At 43.6% G+C, this 27,064-nt stretch overlaps 1 protein-coding gene across 1 annotated transcript; it reads right to left on the bottom strand.

Moving 5' to 3' along the window:
• Window positions 1–501: 501 nt before the first annotated feature.
• Window positions 502–26,537, bottom strand: pik3r5 (phosphoinositide-3-kinase, regulatory subunit 5). The gene is made up of 18 exons (XM_061232062.1): window positions 26,351–26,537; window positions 14,716–14,828; window positions 11,966–12,066; window positions 10,708–10,776; window positions 10,145–10,283; window positions 8,719–8,788; window positions 7,766–7,940; window positions 7,030–7,198; window positions 6,853–6,921; window positions 5,901–6,712; window positions 5,365–5,490; window positions 5,043–5,171; window positions 4,383–4,476; window positions 3,559–3,635; window positions 3,357–3,450; window positions 2,928–3,010; window positions 2,313–2,428; window positions 502–2,174 (listed from the first exon to the last, which is right to left on the bottom strand). The coding sequence occupies exons 2-18, from the start codon at window positions 14,813–14,815 to the stop codon at window positions 2,027–2,029; spliced, it is 2,571 nt and encodes an 856-aa protein (XP_061088046.1). The 5' UTR covers window positions 14,816–14,828; window positions 26,351–26,537; the 3' UTR covers window positions 502–2,026.
• Between the last annotated feature and the right edge of the window lie 527 nt (window positions 26,538–27,064).

Below are 27,064 nucleotides of genomic sequence, written 5' to 3' on the forward strand. Positions count from 1 at the left end.
TATTCTCTCTACCCTGCATGTCTCTGTGTAACACCCCTATAGTGTCTGCAGGAGGGGTATAACACACTCTTGCTAAAATGGCTCGTCCAAGGTTCCCACGCAAATGCAAAACAAGTCGTCTCCAGCAGACCACTTCTCAACGTTTTGATATATATGGTCACGAACTGTTCAACACGCCGCACAGGCTACTTGTTCAGATATATTCTCAGATCAGACTGCCCAAATGCTCCTTGTTTGTCGCTCACTTGCGCATTGTAATAAACTTAAGTGTTCGCCATCATCCATTTGAGTCTACAAAGAAGGCAAGAATATCCTATCAATGCCCCCTAAGCTTGATTTTTCTACAGAAGACACCAGCACTAATGTACATCAACATGAGCTGAGTGCATCTTTTGGAAATTTATAGAAAACCCCACAAACTAATCTTCTGATTATCTATATTTTCTCTCAACCCCACTACCTGTCATTGTTCCTCTGATTTGAATGAAATATTCACACAGATTTGTTTTGATATCTTTATTAGTACACTGTATATACACAATACTGTATAAACAGTATTTCAAAAAAGGAGATTGGTGCTCATTTAAAGTATAGCAAATCAAAAATCGAAAAATAAAAATCATCAAGTCATTGAAATAACATCAGTATTCATGGATAAAACAAAAACATTTACATATAAAGAGTGACATATTTAACTTTAATATATACATATATTAAACCTTTTTTCATCAGTACCATTTTAAATATAGAGTGCACATAAGGTAAGTGTCATTAAGTAGCAAAATGTACCTTGTGCTATTCTTCATCCATTTTACCGGATCTGAAAGGAGCACATTTCACTGCTATTTGAATGTTATTCCTGCATGCTAGTCTTTGTTTCTGTACAGTTTCTGCTAAGCAATTAGCTCTTTACAGAGTAGACATTTACAGCAATAAACGTACAGTATGTTTGTTATAAAGTGTTGAAAGAAAATAATTTACATTCTGTACAAGGAGATAAAGGTACTACTGTTGTCCACGTCTGCATGAAAAGAATTCAGATTCAAATGATGATACCTGATGTAAGAAAATATATCATTGCTATTGCCATCTTTTGTAATGCATACACAAATTCTCATCTAGCACTATGTACAGTAAATGTATCAAAACTCAACAACTAATAAGGTTTGCTTGAATCCCATCTGATTAAATTATGCTGTTTTGTTGGTAAATTAAAAATAAATAAACAGTTATACCTGAGAATCTTTTTCCCCACAACATCACTGACCTTCAATCAAGTCAGGTTATTGCACATGTACATCAGGTTATTGCACATGTTATCTACAGAGTAAAATCTTCAGCGTCAAATCAACTCTTTGAGTATTTAAATGAGTCCACTACTCTCCAGATTGGTCTCATGAAAACAGTTAGAGTTGCATTAACCCGTGACATTACTGTGTATCTCTAGTGGCAGTGTGCAAGCTGATATAAGATGAAGGATCAAAACAGTGAAGGTTAAAATCTACATTGCCTCATTTTCCTGGCCAATACAATTTACAGATTAAAAATGACAGATTAAAAATTCACAAATAAAAAAAAAGGATAAAAAAATAATCTAAATTATTCCAGAAAAAAAATTTTTATGCCAATGCTGGTGCAGCATTTTGGTATGTTCATCATTACTGTTTATACAAATCTATATATTTGCTTTACAAACATAGTCTGGCCACAGTCTTGTGGTGTGAGTGAATTATTGTGATTTTGAGTCTCTTGGCGGAAGGTGGCAGCTGCTGTGGAGCCAGTTCAGCCCCAGCAGGGCTCCCAGGGGTGGGTCCTCAGGTCTCTCAGGGGAGGACCCTCAGGGCTGGGCCCTCAGGTCTCTCAGGGGAGGACCCTCAGGGCTGGGTCCTCAGGTCTCTCAGGGCTGGGTCCTAAGGACTCTCAGGGCTGGGTCCTCAGGTCTCTCAGGGCTGGGTCCTCAGGTCTCTCAGGGCTGGGTCCTCAGGTCTCTCAGGGGAGGACCCTCAGGGCTGCGTCCTCAGGGCTCTCAGGGCTGGGCCCCGCTGAAGGTGGCGAGGGGCAGGCAGAGCAGAGAGCAGAACGTGGGGTGTAGGGGCTGGCTCTGGGCGGCCAAGGCCTTGCGGAGCCTCCAGTCGGCTGTGCTGTCCGGCTTGTAGCACACCGACACATCACACCTGCAGGCAGACATGCAGTTAGTGCTGTGCAAAGGTTGTTCAAGGAAAGATAAACTCTTCACAAAATGGCATAGATCCTACTACTGTATGTCAGAGCTCAGCTCCTTATCTGATCGCAGAGCGTGTGTCTCACTGCACCTTTTGACGCTCTGAAAGATCTTCTTCTCGTCCTGATCCAGGCACACGGCAAAGGTGGTGCTGCCGGCCCCAGTCACCTGCACCTTGTCCACCTTTACCTCCATGGTGGAGAGTTGCTGAGGAGGCAAAGGGAAATGGGAGAAATTATTCGTTATTTAGCGGATGTTTTTATCCAAAGTGACTTACATTTGATTAGACTAGGCAGGGGCCAACAGCTGCACTGATCTTATTGTGGCTACACTGGGGCTTGAAACACCAACCATCCTAGTCCCTGTCACTAAGCCATAGTCTAAAGTTGTTCAGAGAGTTTCAGTCACATCTGGCTCCTTGTACATCCTCACGACACCTAACTATTGCTATAGTTACTGTAAAGACAAAAAAATACAGTAACCATATCACACACTGTAACACGAGATGTTCTTTTAATGTGTTGACTTATAAGAACTCAGTTTGTTTTCAGTTCAGTGTGAGTTGCGTGAACTGTTTTCGCTGCCAGTTTTTGCACCTCCCAACCACATGAAACACTTCCTTTGCATAAGCTTTATGTTGTTTACACTGCACTGCATTCAACCGGGTGAACCGACTGTTTTTACCAGAGATTGTTTTCTTGCTCACCTGATTGTACCCCTTTTTGGATTTAGAATTCTGTCTTTTCAGAACCTCCGTCATCATCAACTTAAGATACTCCATTTTGGAATCTAAACAAACACAAACGAAGAAAAAAAAATATAATTTGCTTTTAGTTTTCACATGGCATTCGTCAGCATCTGTGGCATCCATCTGCGAACACCATATTGTAAATAAATGGTATATAAATAAATACATACATACATCAACAACTAGTACTTGTGCTATTATAAAAACTTAGTAGCAGAATTTTAGTTCAACCCAGTTTTTTACATCAGATGATAACCATCGTAAAGTAATGAAGGACACAGACCTTATTGATATTAATCAGATTTACAGTAACTTAAAAACACATGACACAGCCCTCATTAAACACGAGACAGAGCTGGTGGTTCTCTGGATGCGTCAGCCACATACCTAACTCCTCAGGCTTCTTGCAGGCTTTGGTCAGGGTGATGGAAGTGCAAACCTTCTCTGATTTACTGCATTTGCTTCTCCCGCTCACACCGACCTGAGAGTAGACATTAAGGAGGTGTTATACGCCCCAGAGGAGGACCAGGTATTTTAGGCCAATGCCCAGGAATTTCACCCTTTAAAATGCCTCTATACTCCTTCATACCTTATTGTACACCACTTCTAGTGTTAAAGGTACAGCTTCCCGATCGCCGTCGATCCCAAACCTCTTGCTTGCAGCACCTACAGTGTACAGGGACACAGCTTAATTATTTCCTCTTGCACTACAGTACTTACACCCTTATCCAGAGTTCCAAGTTACACTGTATAAAACTATGGCTTGATGAACGTTATCATATACAATTGTGTGTCAATCAATGAATGAATCAAAAAATTCTTGTGGCTGGTGATCCACACAATAACAAAACGTTTTATAAAGCAGTACTCCACCAGTTCTGCTTTAGGAATGTCAACTGAAGTTCAGACTGATAAAACCAGAAGTGTACAGTGATAACCTAGCGATAACTCATCTGCAACTGTGGACTAAAGTGAGTCACGGTGGCAGAAATGGTACTCAGGGAATCAAAAGCTCACAGCTGTCATGTGAGCCTTGTGCAAAGCTTCACGGGTCTTGCCAGAAATGTGCACTTTTGGCCTTTTATTGAATAATCGGAAGGTGTTTTTTTTGGTATGTGGTTTAACTGGATGTCTCAGTAACAGTGTATCTTGAAAGAAGGCCTTTGACCTATGACCCTGTGGGCGAGAGAGCACACACAGGCTGCTGTGAGAAATGAGTGAGTGAGCTGGGTGGAGCTGGGTGGAGTGTGAGCTGGGTGGAGCTGGGTGGAGTGTGAGCAGGGTGGAGCTGGGTGGAGCTGGGTGGAGTGTGAGCTGGGTGGAGCTGGGTGGAGTGTGGGCTGGGTGGAGCTGGGTGGAGTGTGAGCTGGGTGGAGCTGGGTGGAGCTGGAAGGAGTGACGGGTCGTACTCACCCATGGCTTTGATGGCGCGGGTCCCCGCCGTGTGACCAAGCTCCAGCGAGTGAATGAACACCTCGTTCCTCCTCTCCCCCCCTGCCAAGGTCAGCTGCACCGGGGCAAACCCGTCAATCACTCGGTCAATTAATTACACACAATGTCGACTCGGTGAGATGATAAAAACAAAAGCTCCCTGCCTAGAATAAGAAAGCCTCATTGTTTTGACTTTTGTCATGTGCTGTTCCCAGAATAACAGACTTACACTCTCAGAAATAAAGGTACATTTGAGGTACATTTTTGTTCTTTAAGCAACAATATACCTGTATGTAGGAACAATAATGTTCTATTTGGGTACATTTTACAAGCAAAAAAGGTACAAATTAATGACGTAGTATGTATTGCTGGCTAGTGTACCTTTTTAGGTATATTTTATTCTACCATTTTTTTCTGAGAGTGTATATCAAAATGTCATTTCTAAACACTGTTCCAATTTTTATTTTCTCCCCACAGTCTGGCGTGCCTATTGAATTGGCTGAATGTTCCTTCCTTTTTGGAGCAACATTAATTTCCTCATGGGTTTGGCACAGAAGATAACAAAACTTGTACTTATGTACAGTAAATCGTTTTGCTAGAGGCTCAGGCAGAGTGAGGCCTGTTTCGCCAGCGGGCACTCACCTCGGCCTGGTACAGCTGCACCAGTATCGGGCGAGCTGCGTAGCGGCAGTAGTACAGCACCAGATCTGCCAGGATAGGCAGCCGTTCATTGGAGCTGTCGCATGAGTCAGCTTCTATTTTTGAAGTTTGCTGGAAAACACAACGACACTCACTGTGAATGCGGCACTCGTCAATGCAGAGGAGTTAACGCCGCTACAGCCGGCGAGTGTTCGCTGACACCAACAACGCCCTGAGAGAGGAGCACTGGCAGCTCACAGCCGCTACTGCACATCCAGCTCCGAGCGGCGGACGTTCACCTTACGGACAGTAGGGGGCGTCTTACCTGGCACACAACACTGACGGGCAGGTTGAGCAGGCTCAGCATGTTGCGTTCGTACCAGGGGTCTAGTATCCCGATGAAGCGTGCGATGTCATTGGTGCTGTCCTCCGAGCATGACGCGTGCAGCTCCTGCAACAGCCGAGACGAAATCAGGACCGCCGAAAAAAAAAATCAGGATTCGTTCCATTTTATTTTTATTTGTATTGCGCTTCTTTACAACGCAGGATTGTCACAAAGCAGCTTTAAAAAGAGCCCAGGCCTGAGAGCCGCTCAGAGCAAGAAATAACAATGCATCTATAAAACAAAATGCTACAACATTAACCTGCATAGTGCAGTACAGTACGCTTATGGGCTGCTCAGAAATAGCCCTGCAAAAATGCAAAAATATGCAGTGTGTCCTTTATTTATGAAAAGCATTCAATAAAAATAAATAAGCACACTACACTGTATATAGGTGAATATAAAGCAGAGCGATACAGTTAGGAGAAAGGCAGGTTTGTGTCAGTTTTTGAGCCACGGTGCAGGGCAGCCATACTCACCACGCTGGGGGATCCTCTGAGGGGGCTCGTGGAGAGCGAGAGCAGGCTGGGAACGGCCAGGCCGGGGGGGCCTCCGGAGCCCCTCCTCACGGGGATGAAGAAGAACTGCAGTTTGAAGACCCTGGTGAGGCGAGGGCAGGCGCTCTCCTGCAGCCGGAGGTTGCTGTAGGCCCTGGCCACCTTCCCCGCCACGTGGTCCGCGCCGAACACCACCACCCGCAGCGTGGCGGCCTTGCCCTCCTCGTCGCAGCTCAGGATGGGCCTCCTGCGGTAGCACACGTGCCTGAGGGGCTGCTGCTCCAGGGCCCCCAGCTGGACCTGCTGGGGCAGCGAGTTGGAGCGCTTGGACCGCACCACCAGGCGCTTGGCGTCCGGGCTGCCCAGGCTCTTGGCCCGGATCAGGGTGTTGGTGGAGCGGGCCCACAGCATGGAGAAGCGGTTGCTCAGCCGGGCCTTGGCCTTCGACGGCCGCTCCGACGAGCTGTCCTCCATGTCGTCGAAGAAGTCGCTGTCCACCCCGGACGCCACCGAGAGCACCGAGGGCACGGAGCAGTTGGAGGCGATGGAGAAGGTGGAGAACATGGAGTCTTTGGAGGCCGTGGAGAAGGTGGAGACGGTGGAGAGGGTGGAGGCTCGGTAGTCCACGTAGCCGTTCCCCATGGCCCCCCCTTCCTCCATGATATCCTCCTCATCCACGTCTTTCTCCTCCTCCTCTTCCTCATCCTCCTCCTCGTCGTCTTCATCTTGCCGTCCAGGAGGAATATGGCTGGTTCCCAGGCTGTGTTCATGCTCCAGGATGTCATGTAAAATGTCTAAGGAAGTACCAAGAGAATAACATAACGACACCGTTTACCCGCATAACTGCCCAAAACTGACAGGCGAGCTCAGAAGAGACTGAGAGAGCAGTCAGACTCAAAGTAAGATTCTGTGCGCGTGAAGTGAAACTCCTTACCAAAACTGTCTCTGTCCCACTCATACATGTAGCATTTGGCTGTGGGCAACAGCAGAGTCTGCAGCATACCTGGTGAAAAGAACACAGTTGCACAATCTTAATAAAATCTCACGTTTATGAAAAGAACAAAAGAAAATCTGAAACCACTCTGAAGCCAGTCAGAAAAGATGGTCTCACCGTCGGATTTTCTGCCGTTGGAGACAGGCACACCGATGCTCTGTTTCAGGCCTTCCAGAGCCTGCAGCAGGTGACCTCTGGCCGTGTGCGGGTCCTCCATGGCTGCTGCAGTCTCCAGCGCCTCAGTCACGGCGGAAAAGATCTGCCCCACCTCCTCCACACATTTCGACTGGGGGTGGTAAGCACAGCAGGAGCCGTCAGCCTAATACTACAGTCCAGTGTCTTTATTTAAGACTGACTTAAAGGACACTTAATGGACATAAATGTAAGCTTCCTTTTACAGAGTCTGAAAAGGCTAGCCTAAACACTAGCACAAACACAAGCCCTGCATGCTTTAGATGGGATAATAATGTACAATAACATCAGGGTTTGACAACAAAAGGCTAAATAGGGATTGCTGTAACATAAGTGTACATACACTAAAAGTACATTGCCGGGACTTTCAGAATACTTGAATTGTAGCAAAGTGTGTTTACCTAAGTAATGGCAAGCAATCAAAAAGGCAACTAATATGTAAACATATACATACCAATATGTATTAGTGGATCAAACTCCCGTGTTTTTGTGGCAAGCTTAGTTATTACTTAGTCATTACCAAATGCTACTATATAACTATATAACAAAAGATGTGATATATGATTGTACATTTTACTATATTACCATAGCTGAGTAGATAAGATAACATTCTCGAAAAGAATGAAGGTGATGCTTAATCTCAATGTGTAAGTATGCGTACCTGCAGTGCCTTGTGTATACTCTGGAGAGGGTACTTTGTGCCCAGGGAGGATTGGTATGCGTGTTTGATAAGGGTGATGTAAGTCTCCTTCTGGGAATAGCGGATGCTACTCAGCTGCTCAGACACGGAGAGGAACTCTGGGGGGACGTCGACGGGGTTCATCAGGAGAACCGTCCTGAAAACAGGCAAATGTACCATTACGCATTCACACTACACACACGCACACGCACATGCACACACACGCACACACATACATTACTGTACACTGTTATACACACCACACACACATGCACACACACACACATTACTGTACACCGGTACACAAACACATTGCTGTACACTGTTATACACACTGCACATGCGCACACACACACACACACACATGCACACACACACACACACACACACACACCATTGCTCAGATTGCACACTGACATGTGTGCCTTTAGGTGTCAGCTAATGAGAAAGCCTGGGGTTACACTGAGTGGCAGTTTGCATTAAAATGATTCAAAATCAAGACAGAGAAAGCAGTCTGAAAACTGTCTGGAGCTCTACGAGACACAGGCCTGTGTTAGCTGTCTGGGGCTTCAGTAATCACACCTAAAAATACTCATATCTGTACGTGATGGGTGGACTAGAGGAAGAAATTAGTGAGTTATAGTAAATGACGGCACTAAACCCTAACCCCACACCCTCCACCCTCACGACTACAAACCTCACCCCTCTGCTGAGGCAAAGAAATACATTTAAAAAGCAGAAGTTGGCTTGAGGCTTGCATGTAGAGATAAGCCACAGGAGGGAAGCAACATGTTTACACTATGTGTTCACAGAACAAAATGAAAAAAGCTGGACTACTGCGGTAGCAGTTTGGCAGCCACTTCTTTATGGCACACAGTAACTAGACAGCCGCTAGAAACCTAGATCCAGGTTTCTGCTGCTCTCGCCTCACTTACATGGTCTTTGAGCGGTGGTTGGCGGTGGTCAAGCCCTGTTCTCCTCTCACCAGCCTGTGGTAGGAGATACCTGAGGGAAAAAGATTACATTTAAATGACTGCTATTTAGCTGACGCTTGTATCCAAAGCAACATAATGTTTGTTAGATTAAGCAGGGATTAGACAATCCCCCCTGGACCAATGTGGGATTAGGAGCCTTGCTCAACAGCTCAACAGCTCTGTGGATTTTATCATGGCTAAACTGGGGCTAGAACCATCAACCTTCTGGGTCTCAGGCATGAACCTTGACCACTAGTCTACAGGCTGCTAAATATTCTGGGACTGTGCAGAGAAAGGTTGATGATGTAGTTAAACCTGTATTTAAAGTATACTCGACAAGAGGAATATATTTTTGGTAGTTCCTTTTTTTGCTCAGTTTCGCATATGCTCTCTTTCTCTCTCCCTGGCTCTCTCACGCACACACACGCACACACACACACATTACTTGAATACTCCTGATATTATCTGCCCATTCATCCTGTCAGACAATTGCTTACGTGGACCGTATTTGGATGATGTTCTATTTTCACAACATTTTCCGTAAATCACGGAAGCGTAGAATGAGGAACTAAACTTTCTCAGATTCAGATTCTTCTTTACTGGTAACCGTCCATTGTGTGTGTCCTTCCCCGTCATTCTCTCTGAAACTCTCATTCAACTTTAATGAATGACTTCACTATCTGTAACTTGAAACTTCAAAATGAAAACCCTCATAACTATCATATACCCATTTTAAAGTACTGTTTTAAAAAAGAGAGATTTAGAAATGAGAGAAAACCGTGGTTAAAGCAAGGTTTATATATTGTATATTACTATTTGTGTACTGTTTGCAAGTCACAATCCCACAACACAAAAGCATACGGGCAGTCAATTTTCAAATTTTCTTTTCGCATTTAACTATCAAAGCAGTAATTGACAAAAAAATTAAAAAAATTGTGCAGGTAGGACAGTGTTACCCTCCCTCTGTTATAGTACATCCATTTAATCATTAGGTGCAGTCCCCTGTACTCACTCACAATATGACATTTTTTGCTTAAAGAACCATGTTTGTACTTCTTTTTGGTAATTCCGATGACAGCCAGACACTGTTACATGTTTGACATAAATCAATTAATAATAAACTATTAAAAAATAATATGGAGTGCCTTTCTCTGCTCTGAATATAATAATCATGATTATTTATATGAATGTAGGCCTACAGTTGCCGACAGTATACTAACCCTTTCGCTCACGTCAGCGCATTAATAATTTCGTTCACTAGATGGCGGCAGAGTGCCGTTGATGAGGGTCGATGTGGGGCAGTTACCTGGGGCTAAGCTGACCCCAGAATGGGACAGGCAGTTACCTGGGGCTAAGCTGGCCCCCCGGGATGGGACAGGCGGTTTACCTGGGGCCCGGAGCTCCTGGTGGAGGGTGGACAGCAGGTCTTTGCACAGGCTGCAGTACGGCTCGGGCCAGGTGAGGAAGCGGCGGAACACCTGGCAGGCCTCCCTGACGATGTCATCGCCCGGGGGAAAGTACGGAGTCTGAAAGCAAGCGTGGGCCAATCAGAGGGCAGGGATAGGCTGCTGGAGACTCGCACTGACGCTCGTACACGGAACCCTTTACTCCGGCCGTCACACAGACACACAGACGTCCACACCGCACACATAGCATACTTACCACAAGCATTCATTATGTCACTCGCACATGTATTTTTACTCCGTCACATTCACCGTCAGGGACGTTACAACCACGTACGCACACACACACTCACACACAATAATGCACACACACACACACACACACACACACATTAACACGCATGCACACACATGCATTGCACTACAGAATTCCCGATCCTCTAGAATTATTTTATAATTGCACAGTCTGTTTGGGTCAGTGGGGCCCAGACATTTTGAGTGAGGCCCTGTTTCATTCAGGCAGGGCAGCTCAGTGTGTGGCCCTTACCTGCAGGAGGGTGGAGGAGAACATGAGAGTGAGCGGGGCCACCAGCTCGTACTGACACTGCTCCTGGGCCTGAGGACAGAGCAAACAGCAAACACAGAACAGTCAGCTCTTCATCTTCATTTCATCGTCATCGTCAACCCATCCCGGAAGATGCATTGACAGAACAAGCCCTCATTTCCAATGGTGCCAAGATTACAGGCTACAACAACAATACTAAAAGTACAAATCATTTAAAAATAAAATTGCTAATTAAAATGAAAAATAGAATTATTGTAATAACACTAAGAATAAATACATATCAAATAAATACGTAAGGTCCAGACCTAAGATTTAAAATGACCAAAAGTTCAAACAGAATCAAGTTTCAGTTCCTTATGAAAAACATTCAGGGTATGAGGGGCATACAATTTGAAAACACCTCTATCCAGGTTACAGTAAATTTGAGGATCCTGAAAAACTATACAGTCTTGACCCTACACCCTGCACTACACCCTACACCCTGCACCTGCACCCTACACTACACTACACCCTGCACCTAGACCCTACACTACACCCTACACCCTGCACGTACACCCTACAACCTGCACCCTACACTATACTACACAACACCCTACACTACACCCTACACCCTGCACCTGCACCCTACACTACACCGTACACCCTGCACCTACACCCTACACTACACTACACCCTACACCCTGCACCTACACCCTACACTACACTAGACCCTACACCCTGCACCTACACCCTACACTACACTAGACCCTACACCCTGCACCTACACCCTACACTAGACCCTACACCCTGCACCTACACCCTACACTACACCCTACACCCTGCACCTACACCCTGCACCCTGCTCACTACATGCTGCACCTTGTACCGTATACCCAGTTCACTACACCCTGTACCCTGCACACTACACCTGTTACCCTGCTCACTAAACCCTGCAGCTTGTACTCTACACTATTTTCACAGCACCCTGCTCACTACACCCTGCACCCTCCTCACTACACCCTGCAGCTTGTACCCTACACCCTGTTCACTACACCCTGCAGCTTGTACCCTACACCCTGTACCCTGCGCACTACACCCTGCTCACTACAACAAAAGATGCCTTTAAGTACAGTACACAGATCCTACCAGCAGAGGGCTGATGCAGTATTTTATGTCACATATTCTTCAGTTAGTCCAACCCGTGACAGTTAGTGCTATGTCCATTTGAGCAGCTCAATGATGGAGGGAATGGGGTTCTTACCTCTCTGGTCTTCCTCAGGATCTCCTGCAGGAGGATGAGGAAGTTCTCAGGGTTTCTTTTCACCAGTTCCTCCAGACTCCATCGATTCATGCACAGCCCAACTAGACACACATGTGTAGATGCACACACACATATGCAGGCACGCACGCACACACAGACATACACACACACACACACATATGCCGGCACGCATGCACACACAGGCACACACAAGCACACACACACACAAAGTAAAAAGAGACATGACAGAAACAGCATGTTCAGGATAAGACTTATGGACAAACAAATATACACATGCAATCCTAAGGTGAGCAGTACAGTGACAGCCATCAGTGTTTATCTAATGCTGAGATTTAGTGGTTTATAAGTATTTTTGAATAAAAACTCACATCTGTGAGAGGTCAGGAGAAATATAGGTCCTCAGAGCATGATAAGCTATCACAGAAAAATTAAAAAGGTCATTGGTGATAAAGAGTTGCTAAATGGCATTTCCAAACTAAGAAGTCATTGTACTAATCAAGTACTAATCTTATCTCACTTAGTGTAGGAGGTGAATTATCATTCATGGTGTGGGCTCATTAGAATTGCACTGAAAATGTACTTTAAATTTGGCTGTGCTCCCTATTACACTCTCTCTACAGGCTAAAAAGTGTATATACTAAAAAGAGTTCAAACCCATGGCAAAATATATAACTTGCTTCCCCAATAATAACCTTTTCCTAGAAAAGTATACAACTAACTAGTATAGAACACTTGTAGTACCACCGTTTTAATCATAAAAAAGGGTTTGACAAAAATGTACCACCAACATTTTTCCTATAACATTTGGACATTAACATATACAATCTATGTTTGCCCAAAACATTTTTTGAAGTCATGGTTCTCCACAACCTAACATGATTGGCTGAACTTTCACTGATCCTGTATCTCATTCAGCTTTGTGTACATACTGTCTATTATTATGTTGTTGTGAGACAAATTTGTTGTGAAGCATTGCTTATCATTTGGCAGACACTCTTATCCAGAGCAACGTACAGTTGATCATACTGTAATAGCATCCTGCTCCTGGGTATTCAATAGATTCAAGAGTTGAATTGAAGGTAATATTCTAATCAAGTTGTAGCATAGGAGGTATTTCATTTTTTAACAGGCTCCAGCGCTTACAGTGATAAGGATAAAGTTGACTTGACCTGTTCCAAAAAGGCAGAGCTTCAATGGAAGAGAAGGTACCTTGATAATTAATTTGACATTTTTAGTTTTTGTTTACTTATTTGTATATATTTGCATTTTGTATCATGGCTGTAGGTTCACTGTCTGTTGAATGAATGTAACTTAATGTGACACATTAACACTCATTAAAAAATATATTGTCGCATAGACTGTCAGAGTTTCCCCGACATACAGTACATGCAACGGTTAAAAACCTATTAAAACCGAAATGGAGCACATACGAAAGCGATAGCACGCTATCGGGGATCCACAAACCTACACGGGAGATTCCCTTTGACCATTTTAATTGGATATAAATGAGTTATCGCTATCGTACATTTTAATCACGTTTGCTTCGCCCATGTGTCACTATGCCATCGCACACCACAAGCACGTCAGAGCCGAGGCAGTTTGCGAGTGGGCAGCGCCGCCCCCCGTGCCCCACCCACCCCGGCTCATCATCATCGTGTGGCGCTGTGCGGTCTGCCCTACCGCTTCCGCCGCAGTCGGCGTGCTAGCTTTCAGATTTCCTTTAACAGAAATACCAAGAACCCGGTTTACACTCTGCTGAAAAAAAAGCTTGCCACGTGCGCCTGTGCTACAGAGCGCTTCTGCTAGCTGCTAACTTCCCCGGAGGTGACTTGACTTGACAAATTGGAACGTGAATGTCTTTAATGCATTTTGTGAATCGGGATGTATTTTCGAGATGTTTAAAATGATCAGAATTATAAAAACATGTCGCCCGTATGCATGTTGCTGAAATGGAGTATACCTGTAAGTATATTATACACTCAGTGATCACTTCATTAGGTAGACCTCTAAACCAGCTTGTTAATGCAAATATTTAATCAGCCAATCATGTGGCGGCAAATCCAGCGAGCGGTTGTTCTGCAGGCAGAAACGTGTTGTTAATGAGATAGGAAGGTGAGGGTAATGCAAATAACCACACATTACAACAGTCGTATGCAGAAGAGCATCTCTGAACACACAACGTGTCAAACCTCTTCAGTGGATAGGCTACAGCAACTGAACACTTAATACGTCTAAAAAACAAGTCTAATAAATACCTAATAAAGTGCTCACTGAGTGTACGTGCATGCACCATGGTACATCCCTGTCATGCACCATGGAGGGCCAAGGGTATGCAGTATTATTCCAACCAATCATAACACCAGCTGGTTTCACGACTGTGTTAATTAGTGAAATCAGCTGGAGTAGTGATCGGTTTGAAGGAAAGCCTGCAAAACATCAGCCCTCCGTGGCACTTGATTTGGCACCCATGAAGTACTGAGTGGAGGACTAGGCTGGGTTTTGATCTGAAAGAACCCGAATGCTTAATACTAAGTTTATGCTATTCTTCCCCCATTAAGTAACATCCTGTCACGACGGCTCACTGGTGCCAGCATAGCTCTGAGTGGATTTGTTAGTCTTTATCCAGAAAACGGCTCCTGCAGAGGACCGACACAACCCCCCTCCCCTCCCCTCCCCTCCCCCCCCCCCATTCCTGTCCCAGTGCCACGGGATGGGGAGATTGGGCTTACCGTGCCAGGACTGCGTCGGGGCGGGACCGAGACACAGGCCGTCCAGACACCGCGCCAGGGCGTGGTGGATGCGGTCCTCTGTACAGGAGGTGTGCTGCATCTTAACTCATCGCCTGGGGAAAGAAGACACGCTCAGAGCCTTATCACTCACTCGCAGTAGCCTACTGTACCCTCCCGGGCTTCATCACAACCAGGCAGCGTCGGCCTCTCGGCAATGAGTGAAAAAGCACTCTGGGAGCATTCGCCACACTCTCTCGACTAACACAACAACGTGGTGACGTCGTGCGAGGAAAACAAATAACGGGGCCAAAGTTTTGCATGGCAGTGAATCAGGTCTATGCTTTATGAAAATGTCAGCAGCTGCTTCTGAGAAAATACAAAGCAGGATGCTGGGAAATGTTAGTGGCATTAGTGTCTGTTTCTTTTCCTGATAACAGTTAAAGAGGCCGGCCTTTCAAAACAACAAGGTCCTGTCTTCAGGTGGCCTCGGCCAGGCGAGTAAATATGACCTTTGAGAGGTAAGTAAGTTGCTCCACGACTCGGATGGGAAGCCACGTCACTGTTAATGTTTAGACACATCCTCAGACTTTATTTATGATGCAAAAGTGCCTATTCGACTGAATACTTTTTTGATATATGTGCTCTCTCAATCAAGACTACAATACTGACCACTGCCCTCCAGCTGATATCTGCAATATACTGACACAACAGACAACCACATGTGAGGAATGAGTAGGAGCCAGCGGGAGATTTATGTAATGCTGGTCAGTGTTGCTTCAGTGATTTCCTACTTTTGACACAGCGTGGAAATTTACAACCCGGCAGTGCCAGAGCCCACCCCAGGGTGATGGTGGTGGGGCATTAGCAACACTGATGCAGCACAGGAACTTCCACATGACCATTCTTAGATTCAGTCTTCGTGACACAATCGGCTTTCAAAACGCCAAGTTGCCCCTGAAGTGAAGTTTAGAGCAGAGGGACAATAGGAAGGGTGACTTCCAGTTACATCGGTTACCTCAATGACTCACTCTTCCCTCTCTGTACCTCATATGATGGGGACATAATGTACAGAAAATAGGATGTCACACTTTTCCGATGCGCAGAAATAGACATTGTGCAACTTGGAGAGTTTTAATGTGGATGATATTAAATTAGCTCTGGCAGTCCCCGTCAAGAAAAATCCCCCAGGGAGCACCATATTGGTAATTATAGACAGATAGATGTTCGTTCTTCACTTGACTCACAGGTCGGGTTTAACCACAGCTTTGACAGTCATTTGGGTAAGAAGGGTCATTTTCAGAACAACAACATTGGTTTCAAAATTGGCACGGTTGAGAGCAAAGTGTTTTGGCTCACAATCCACACAGATGGATCTATGTTCAGTTATTTCTCAGATATTTCTGCATGGCAAATACTTTACTTGTAGATGTAGTAGTGTAATAGAAAAACAACAGACCCAACTGTCATGACACACACGCTGCTTGTTCTGAGTAATTGACTCATTCATTGAAAGGGTCATGTTCAAAATAATAGCAGTTTGGAGTTTAATTAGAGAATTAATTCATCCTGTAAAAAAACTGGTGTCATTAATTGTCCTTTATTAAGGAAGAAGGGAAGCAAATGTTTCACACATTGTTATAAAATATATTTCCTTCTGAATTGCTGAGTAAAATGGGCCATTCCAAACACTGTTCGGAGGAACAACGTCATTTCATAAAAAAAATTGATTAGAGAGGGGAAAACGTAAAAAGAAGTGCAGCAAATTATACGATGCTCAGCTAAAATGATCTCACATGCTTTAAAATGGCAACAAAAACCCGAAACAAGCGGAAGAAAACAAGCAACTACTGTTAAAACAGATCAGAGAATAGTCAGAATGGCAAAGATTCAGCCATTCATCAGCTCCAGAAAGATCAAAGATGATCTAAATTTACCTGTAAGTGCTGTTACAGTCAGAAGACGTTTGATTGAAGCTAAGCTATCAGCAAGAAGCCCCCGTAAAGCACCATTGTTGAAAAAAGGGCATGTGCAGAATCGGTTAAAATTTGCCAAGGAACACATCCATTGGCCCAAAGAGAAATGGACTGATGAGAGTAAAATAGTTCTTTTTGGGTCTAGTGGTCGTCGACAGTACGTCAGACATCCCCTGGGTAGTGAATTCAAGCCACAGTACACTGTGAAGACGGTGAAGCATGGTGGCGCAAAAATCATACTATGGGGATGTTTCTCATACTACGGTGTTGGGTTCGTATACCAGGGATCATTGATCAGTTTGAATACATCAAAATACTTGAAGAGATTATGTTGCTGTATGCCAAAGAGGAAATGCCACTGAAATGGGTGTTTCAATAAGACAACGACCGCAAACACACAAGTAAGCGAGCAACATCTTGGTTCCAGACAAAAAGGATTGAGGTAATGGAGTGGCCAGCTCAATCCCCCAACCTCAACCCCATTTAAAACTTGTGGGGTGACATTAAAAATGCAGTTTCTGAAGCAAAACCTAAAAATGCACAGGAACTGTGGAATGTAGTTTGTTCATCCTGGGCTGAAATACCTGTTTCTAGGTGCAGGAAGTTGGTTGACTCAATGCAATGCAGATGCGCAGCAGTTATCAAAAACAATGATTATGCAACTAAATATTAGTTCAGTAATTTACAGTGAAGTTAAATCTTGAAAAGTTTCTTCAGTTCATGCTGTTTGAAGAGAGTTAGAAGAGAAATATGTTGACACTGCCATTTATTTTAACAGATTAATATTCCTTTTCTTTTGCTTCCCGTATAATGCAGACTTGATAAAATCTGCTAATGCTTTGATTTGGAATTGAATGTTTAATGTTTCCACTATATTTGAAATATTGAACTAAAAGCTATTAAAAAATATTTTCACTTATTCACTTTTTTAATGCACTGCAATTTATTTGAACACAACTGTAAGAAGTGGATGTGAAATGTATGTATAACAAGCGAAAGGCTAAGTGAGACCTTCTTTTATGGGGCAGCCTATAGGGTTAAGGAACAAGCCCCAGTGTGGCCACGATAAGATCAGTGCAGCTGTTCGGCCCTTGAGCAAGGCCCTTATTCTGAAAAAATGAATTGTGTGGACCAGGGATGGTTGTGGCTGTAAATGACTGCATAGAGTGTTTATACAAAAAAAAGCCAGCTTTGCCTTTCAGCTGTAGAGAGGCACATTGTTCCTGGCCATCTGACACTGCCATCAGAAAACTGAAATCAACATAACAGTATCTCTATGGCAACATATCTCCACATAGCAACAAGAATTAAGCTAGAATTACAACGTGTAGAAACTGACCAATGGGTTCTTACTGACTGGATATGCTGTCCTTCAAATGAAACTGAGCCAATCAGCAGCCACGAAAGACGTAATGTCATAGAGGAAAGGCCATAATGAACCGGGTAAAAACAAATGTTGTTTATGTGCCAAAGGGTAGATAAGGGGCAATGAAAAAAGCTATTTGAATATCATACTGGAGTAAGAGGAACATGCAAGGCTATTCCTTGCTTTTTTTTTAAAGAAAAACTTAAACGTTACACTGATCATTGAATGGAAGCTGAATATTTCCGTTCTGTATATTTAATCATTAACAGTGCTCTTGAGGACATATTCACACTTATTGTATTTTCATTTCATTTTACCATTTTCATTTTCTGAACCAAAAACTATTTATTTTAATGACACGTTGTCAACGTTTTAAGACTTCTTAAAGGAAGAAAACTGCAGATACTTAAAAAGTTACACATTGCATTACATTACATATTATTTGGCTAACACTTTTATCCAAAGTGACTAATCAGGGGCCAACCCCCCCTGGAGCAATGTGGGGTTAGGGGCCATGCTCAAGGGCCCAACTGCACATTTACATTTTTGTCATTTTTGACGCTTTTAATCCAAAACGACTTACAAGTGCATAGGTTCTTCTACAAGTCAAAGCATCACATCCATAATAGATGTGAATGCTGTTCTAAACATATAGTCGTCATCATAAGTGCAATTTTTTTTTTTTTTTTTTTTGGGGGGTTAGACAAGGAGGATAGGGATATCAGAAAGGGGGGGGCGGGGGAAATCAGGAGGGAGGACTAAGGTAGAGTTTGAAAAGGTGTGTTTTGATTCTGCGTCAAAATAGGGGGAGGGATTCTGCTGTCCTGACAGTGGTAGGCAAGTCATTCCACCACTGAGGAACCAGAACGGAAAACAGGCGTGAACAAGCAGCACGACCGCCAGGTGCACGTAGAGAGGGAACTGCACTGCACTGATCTTATTGCAGCTACACTGGGGTTAGGGTCTGAGGGCCTGAGGGTCTGAAGTCTTTCTGAAGTCACGCCACCTCTCAGACTCAGAGCCTTCAACTTCAAAGAACCTTTCTAGCATCACAGGAGCTGGGCAGACATCCATCTCAGTTGGACTGATCAACTGCCCCAATCACACACTGAACTGCCCCTGTGGCAGCAAGGCACTGACCGACTGCCCCTGTCGCACACTGACCTGCTCCTGTGACCGACTGCCCCTATCACACACTGACCTGCTCCTGTGACCGACTGCCCCTATCACACACTGACCTGCTCCTGTGACCAACTGCCCCTATCACACACTGACCTGCTCCTGTGATAGTGTGGCACTGACCGACTACCCCATCACACACTGACCTGCTCCTGTGACTGACTGCCCCATCACACACTGACCTGCTCCTGTGACCGACTGCCCCATCACACACTGACCTGCTCCTGTGACCGACTGCCCCATCACACACTGACCTGCTCCTGTGACCGACTGCCCCATCACACACTGACCTGCTCCTGTGACTGACTACCCCATCACACACTGACCTGCTCCTGTGACCGACTGCCCCATCACACACTGACCTGCTCCTGTGACCGACTGCCCCATCACACACTGACCTGCTCCTGTGACTGACTACCCCATCACACACTGACCTGCTCCTGTGACCGACTGCCCCATCACACACTGACCTGCTCCTGTGACCGACTGCCTCTGTCACACACTGACCAGCTCCTGTGACCGACTACCCTTATCACACACTGACCAGCTCCTGTGACCGACTGTCCTTATCACACACTGTGAGCTGCTCCTGTGACTGACTGCGCCTATCACACACTAACCTGCTCCTGTGACAGGCTCCTCAGAGGATGAAGCCCTCCCTATTTTTACACCAGAGGGGCTTTTCTTGCAGATACGAGGCAGGAAGCCATCATTGTGTGCAGCTGGGGCCAATAGACCCTGCACTGAGTGGTGGATAGGAAAGCGTGGGGGGGGGTTCACCTGACCCTGCGCTGGCCGTTAGGGAGATCCGTCATTAACACATTCCCATAGGAAGGGCACAGCACTCACAATACCCTCACAATACCCACAGCACTGCAATGCGCTTTACAAACAGGTGCAAATACTGTAGACACTCACAAATGAATGACAATAGACAACATCCGATACATAACACGGCCTTTCAAGAACACAGTGCAGTTTGTTTGCGACGTTCCACTGCTAATTCACATCATCAATGGTTGCGTAAAGAGATATGAATCAAATTATGGAGTGGATGAATTAAGTGACAATTACAGCAGCTGATTCCAGTTCAAATCAAAGAACTGATGGTCACACAGTGACCATTTTATTCAGTATTTATTAGACTTATTTATTTAACTTATTGGCCTTATACAGCTGTATTCCATCCACTTCAAGGTTCAATGTGTTGTGCGCTCAGAGATGCTCTTCCGCATACAACTGTTGTAACAGACAGTACTTTGAGTTTCAGTCACTTTCCTGTCAGTTTGAGCCAGTCTGACCATTCTCATCTCACCTTATGGTCATTAACAAGGCATTTCACCTTAAGAACTGCCACCCACTGGATGTTTTTTGCACCATGTTTTTCATAAAGGTCTCCCTAAAAAAGTGGTCACTAAGTGTATATATGCAATAGATATAACTTAGAGAACATTATGGATGAAGCTATATAATGTGTTCAAGTAACCTGTTGAAGGTTGTCCTAGCATTAATAAATGCATACTCGAAAATAAATAGATATTGTACACAATTTCGTTGAAATGATGTTGTAATAATGAAATCATATCCTTTTCATAAGGGGATGTGTGCATGTCCGTTTGAGTGTCAACAAGTTTACTTCCGCATTTTCACATTTTGCAACAAGGAATTAAAACCATCTGTCAGTTGACAATTGACTTTTGTACTTATTCCACACACACCTTCTCAGTAAAAATGTGCTGGTCTCCGCTTTATACCAAATCTCTATTTGTTATTTCCTTGTTTCACTCTACGATTTCCAAAATGTTGTGAAATACAATAAACCACTCATTTCCCCTTGTGACTAGTTGTAAATACATCATTGTCAAAGAGCATGATATAGTGTAATGTAACAACTACATACATCCTAATGCCAATGGAAACTTATCATAACAATTAACCAGTTACCAAGTAGGGTATGTATACTAGCTGCCAACTGTGGTATGCTAGTTTGAAAGTTGATAGTACTCTTCAAGGGTTCTGAATTTCTGTATGTTTACACTAGGACTCGGAACTGTACTGTCCTCTCAGGTCCACTTTTGCACTTGTTCTTGTGTTTGATTTGCACTTTGTTGTACGTCGCTCTGGATAAGAGCGTCTGCTAAATGCCACGTAATGTAATGTAATGTAATGTAATGTAATGTACTGGTCAACTAATCATTGATTATTAAGTATGTGTGAATAATAAAAAGGTAAATTGTGTTGGAATTTGTATCAGGAAATAAATCCTGACAACAAGAGAAGACCTTCAGGGAAATGACAGTAGTGGTATTCAGGGAAGATCCTCTTCAGACTAAGCGGTGTGAGTGCAGATAGAGGCAGCTACTGCCAACGACAACCAATGAGCAGCTGTGCTGATCCACTTCCCAAGCCAATCAGACATGCTTCTAGTCTCTGTGCATGGCATCAAAACAGCTGGTAGCTGGTTGGACAGTTTGGACCAGCTCCCAGCTCGACATGGTATAGCTAGTTGACCCGTTCAGACCAGCTCCCAGCTTGACATGGTTTGTCAAGCTCCAGCAATGTTTTGAAACAGTTGGTAGACCAGCTTTATGACCAGCCTGGCCATGCTGGTTGCCCAAGTCAGTTTGACCAGTTTATGACCAGCTTGACCAGCTCAATTTTCAAGCTGGCCATAGCTGGCGGAGCTGGATTTTACAGCAGGGTAAGCCCGACGGTGCAATATGAGTCGCACAGACATGATTTTTCAACAGGATAATGGACCCAGCTCCGCAGTACATTAGCGTGGAAACCAGCATGAGAATCCCTCTCCAAGTTTTCACAGGGTCTCGTTTCCATCGGGAACCCCAAACAGGAAAATCATTCTCCTGGTCCACCGAGGAAACAGGTGCTGCGCTATTGTTTGTGATCCCCGAAGCCAATGGACTCCCACAGAACAGCAGAAGCACTGCATTGTGCTGGAACTCCTGTTTGATATGGTTAGATATTCAAAATGACTTTCCTCTGGCCCTGTAAACAAGCTGTGATTCCCCTTATTGAGAATCGGCTCCTGATGGTTTTAGGAAATAACAGACGAACAATAACGCGCTACTGTAAGTGCTTCCCTTTTTGAGAAAAAAAACTGCCAACAAAGAGGCCTCCTCATGGCATTCTACCAGCTAGGATACTGAGCGTCAATCAGTAATATTCCACAGACACATTGAAGGCAATATTTTCCCAGCCACTCTGCTGCTTGGGAAACTGGACATGAAAGGTTCTGTTCCTGTCCCTTTTCTGTGAAGCTGCTCTTGCTGACACTTTTCTGCCCCTCAAAAAGGACCTGTGATTATGTTTTATAATTTGGATTATTAAATGCAAAAAATCTATCAATCATATCTCTCAATATGAAATACAAATGTGTGTGTGCTGTGCTGTGTGTATGCTTCCATACATGAGCATAGGAAGCACGCTAAAGCTGGTGATAATGGCCACCAGAAGACAATTCCTGGGCTTGGAATGTTCTGAGGGTGAGAAAGGTTAAGGGCTCATGATCCATGTCTGTATGCAAATTTTTGAAAATAAATTCTACCCTGGTTTCTCTGATTTAGGACTAAGAAATATGAGGCTAGCATTTTTTTGAATAATGCAGGTGACTGTCACCTCTTGTTTATTATTGATGCAACACTAGCTTCAAATGAATTTGTCTCAATTCAAAGTTCAACCTGTGGTTAAATGGGAATATATATCACAAATTCTCAGAAAACGCTCAAAATGCAACATATGGTCATGGGAGGTACCCAGATTCAATGTTCATCTGATGGTGTCATCAAGATAAACACAGAGATGCCTTTTTGAGAAGTTTTTAGTCTGAAGTAGCTGCAGTGTGGTAGAAAGGAAAAAGGTGAGAAAGAAGGTCATGACAATGATTCTGCAGATAAGACATGCATTAAAGAGCAAACAGGAAGGGCAGCCATGTTGTGCAAACTGCAGAGGGGAGTTTCAGAGGCAAAATCTGACATCCCCAGGGCAGGTGTGGCTCACTGAGAATCTGAGTCAAACTGAACATAAGCTCAGGAAAACAAACCACAACATGAGCACTCCGCAGCACTTATTAAAGCGCTTCTCTATATACATGGAGTTACAGTTTATGACAGAAGAAGGCTTCGAGCTCTCTTTTGGTTTGGGTTAATTAAATGCACTGTATGTCGTGTGAATCCACATAATACATGTTCAAGGGAATTAGTCTAGCATGAATAACCTTCACCTATCTATAGAACACATTACAGATATGCAAAGCGAGTTGAGCAAGGTCTTCCAGCTCTGATGCAGTGATTATGCCAATCATTTACATTTAATGTAAATATAGGAAAACATATATAACTTACATGACATATATGTTATATAGAAAAGTTTAGGAAGCATATTGTGGGTCTTTGTCAAGTTAATCAGGTTTAAATATGGGTACAGCATATCCACATCTCCAAGGTTTGGATGGGAACCAGAGAAGAGCTTTGAGTGAGCTGGTGAGCCTACAGTGTTTTTAGAATGTTTCTCGCTTAAATTTTTCTTGGGAAAATATTCAATCACTTTCTTTCTGAGTCATATAACAGACTACCATTAATAAATAAATACATAAATAAAGAAAAGTAATATGTGGGGGTTCATCTACAAGATGAACGACTGATTAGGAAAAAGGTCAGATGCATGCCAAAATGGTAATCGTATTCATTCATTTTCAGATAACCATATAACCTATATGACCCTCTTGAAAAACCAATGTCAGCTACTGCATTTGTCTGAACATATAAAGCCAATTAAGAGCTGGGGATTATTCTACTGAGAAACCGTTTCCAGGAAATAACCAGCACTGAACCACCAGCACATTTTCACTAGAAATTTACTGACCACACGATCTCAGCTGACTTTTAACCTCCTGCATCACAGTTTCCCCATATCAGACCTGGATCAAATACATAATTGTTCTGGATTAAAATACTCTTCTGTGCTCAATTGATTTTGTCTAGTGCAACTGAGCCAATGAGTGGACCACAAGGCAGGGCTTGCACTTGTTGAGAGCATTGTATTTTGGAGGTTCCAATACATCAGACAAGACCAGGTCTGCCCTACATATTGCACCACTTGTTTCTCCATTAGATCAGCTGTATAAACTAGTTATTGAAGGTTGCCATTGTGTGTACTTTGTTTGAGGAATCATGCAATACTGGCACTACCGAAGACAATAGGAGTGGCAGAATAGCCTCGTTTTCTTTAGGACATAACAAGCTCACTTCTGACAGACTTTACTCTACCGGCATTGTAATATAAATGATGTACACTACGTTCAGTATTGTCCAATATAACGCCATATCAGGCAGCTGTGCATTCCTCTTCCTCATTGGGTATTATCAGAATGAAAATGTTATCATGCGGACATTTCTAAAGGAGAAGTTAAGCAAGTCTGGGGGGAAACTGCAGAGGAAGCTGCTTCCTTTTCAGTCATGACATCATTTTGCCGCTCCTCCCACCCTATCCATCACCCGCACATCCTGCTGTTGATCTGTACTCCATATGTGACAAGTGTCACATGTTACATCCTCACCGCATGCCTAGCCATCGTATGCGACCAGCCGATCTGGCATTTGAACCTTTTAAAGCACCAGAAAATAACATTTAAAAAATGTATGTAAATTAATGTGGGGAATGTTTCGAAAACCAGGAACAGATTATCTATTTGTACAGAAGAGAATGCAAATTAAAAAAGAAGAACAGAAGTTTAGACCGTGAACACTGCACAGATGTGTACTGTTTGTAAGCTGTGCAATATGCATAACTGCAGCTGCTGGTTGTCACTCAACCTGATGCATCTGTGGTTTATTGATCTTGATTTAACTACCGAGTTCTTCAACACTGGGTTGCTATCAGCCAGAAACACTGCAAAAAAACCACATATGCCTTGCAAGCTTTACCACAAAGATAAATACCAGAGTGATACTAGTTTTACTAGTTTTACTAGTGAAACTTAGTTTTATCACCAGCTATATGATGGGTAGACAGCTTGTAATCATACTCAGCATTGAGCTATTCTAGAAGCTCTTATACCCAATGACATAATGAAAATAAAACCGTGAAAAACAGTGAAACAGTGAAAAAGTACTGTTTTTTGATGCATGCATTCAGCTTTTTCTCTGTTCTTAATACCATCAGCTTCATTCTGCCACTCGCTTAAGCTAACTGAACGTATGTAAGCTTTGCAAACAAATGGAACTAGACATGTTTCTCCACATTTAAGTTCAACTTCAAACTGACATACTGTATAATATAAAAAATAATGAATAACAAATGGAGTGCAGTCAGAATCACACCATTCTCTGAAAAACTTTACATTTTGAAGACATTGTAGACACTGAAGACACCCCACAATCAGAAGAGTGGATTCCAGAGGGCTCCTCTGTCTACGTAGAAGAACTCTATTTAGATATGTGTTGGGAAAAATGGCTCATGCTTTCATGCTTTCACACCACAGGTCAGCCAAATAATGCATGCCCTCAGTTAACTTAAATAACTGTCACTTAAATAATTCATTTCCGTCTCAGGGCACGTCTGTTTTGCTGGCATTTGTGGTATGATCAGGCAGATCTCAAGATTAGGCTTGTTTTCACACTAGATGCAACACAGGGCCATTACATCAGAATAATCCAATCATCACATTTTCTGTCAAGAAAACACCTGTGCCAATCACTGAACTGGGCTGTTTCTGGAGATTCCATGCTGTTTGCAGAGGAACCCTTGCATGTTCCATACCAACACAAGCTGTTCTTTCCAGGTTACTCCAGGTGTGATGCAGTATATAATGATATTATGTCAATTAAACTAGTCACAACTATGTCCAGCTCCAGGGTTTGGAAGATCCATCCTTCACAACATCCCTTACATGCTTACTATGATCATATAATGCAGTTATTATTAATTATGGCAATAGGAAAGTTAAGTGCTACTAAATAAGTGAGACTCATTCCAGTACTTCAAATTAATAATGACACACGCCCATAAGACTGAACTAGCATTTGCTCTTCACAGTGCTGCCAGGAAGACGTGATCTCTGGCCCGTCTCTCAGCTAATGCACACGACACCACAGCTCACCCGCGGTTGTATCTGATGCTCCACGCCATCCACACTAGCTCCGTGACTCAGAGAAGGCTTCCAGGCTAAATCCACTTGACGTTCAGTTGAGCAGAAAAAGTCAGCACAGCGACCACATCCTATACTAGTGCGTCTTGTGAGGCGCCAGCAAAACAAGACTCCTCCACACGCACGCGTCTTGTGAGGTTCTGAGCGGCAAAAACAGGAACTGGATGAAAGGTGCCTGAAAGCGCGATGAGGAAGGCAGGCTGTGTGCTAACCAGGGGAGGGGTTTGGCTGTTACACTTTGAAGGGAGGAAGAGATACCTTTCATTGCCTTGTTTGTTTGTTTGCCTTTTTTTTTGTTGGTGTTTTTGTTTTTGTCGGTTGCCTGTTATTCTGATGTAAATTATCAATGGGTTTTGTTCAGTGACACTTGGGTACTTTTCTGGAAGTAACTTATTTAATAACTTATGAAATATATTTTGTGTATATTGTGCTCGGCATTAAATTGACATTGGGGTCAGAAGTTAAAAATATGTGCATATGCATGTTCTGCACTAAAGACACTGCAGTAAAAAAAGTCTCATTTTGAATCCTTACAGAGGTCCATAAGAGCACAAAATTAAGCCAAAAGAAGTGTAGATTTAGTATTCCAAAAACGGCTTTGTCAATATGGCCACCTAGCCTACCATATGACAGTTCACTGGCTACAAACATTCCCTTGAACTCAAA

Source organism: Conger conger, chromosome 2 (genome assembly GCF_963514075.1).
Source record: "Conger conger chromosome 2, fConCon1.1, whole genome shotgun sequence".
NCBI classification, from domain to species: domain Eukaryota; kingdom Metazoa; phylum Chordata; class Actinopteri; order Anguilliformes; family Congridae; genus Conger; species Conger conger.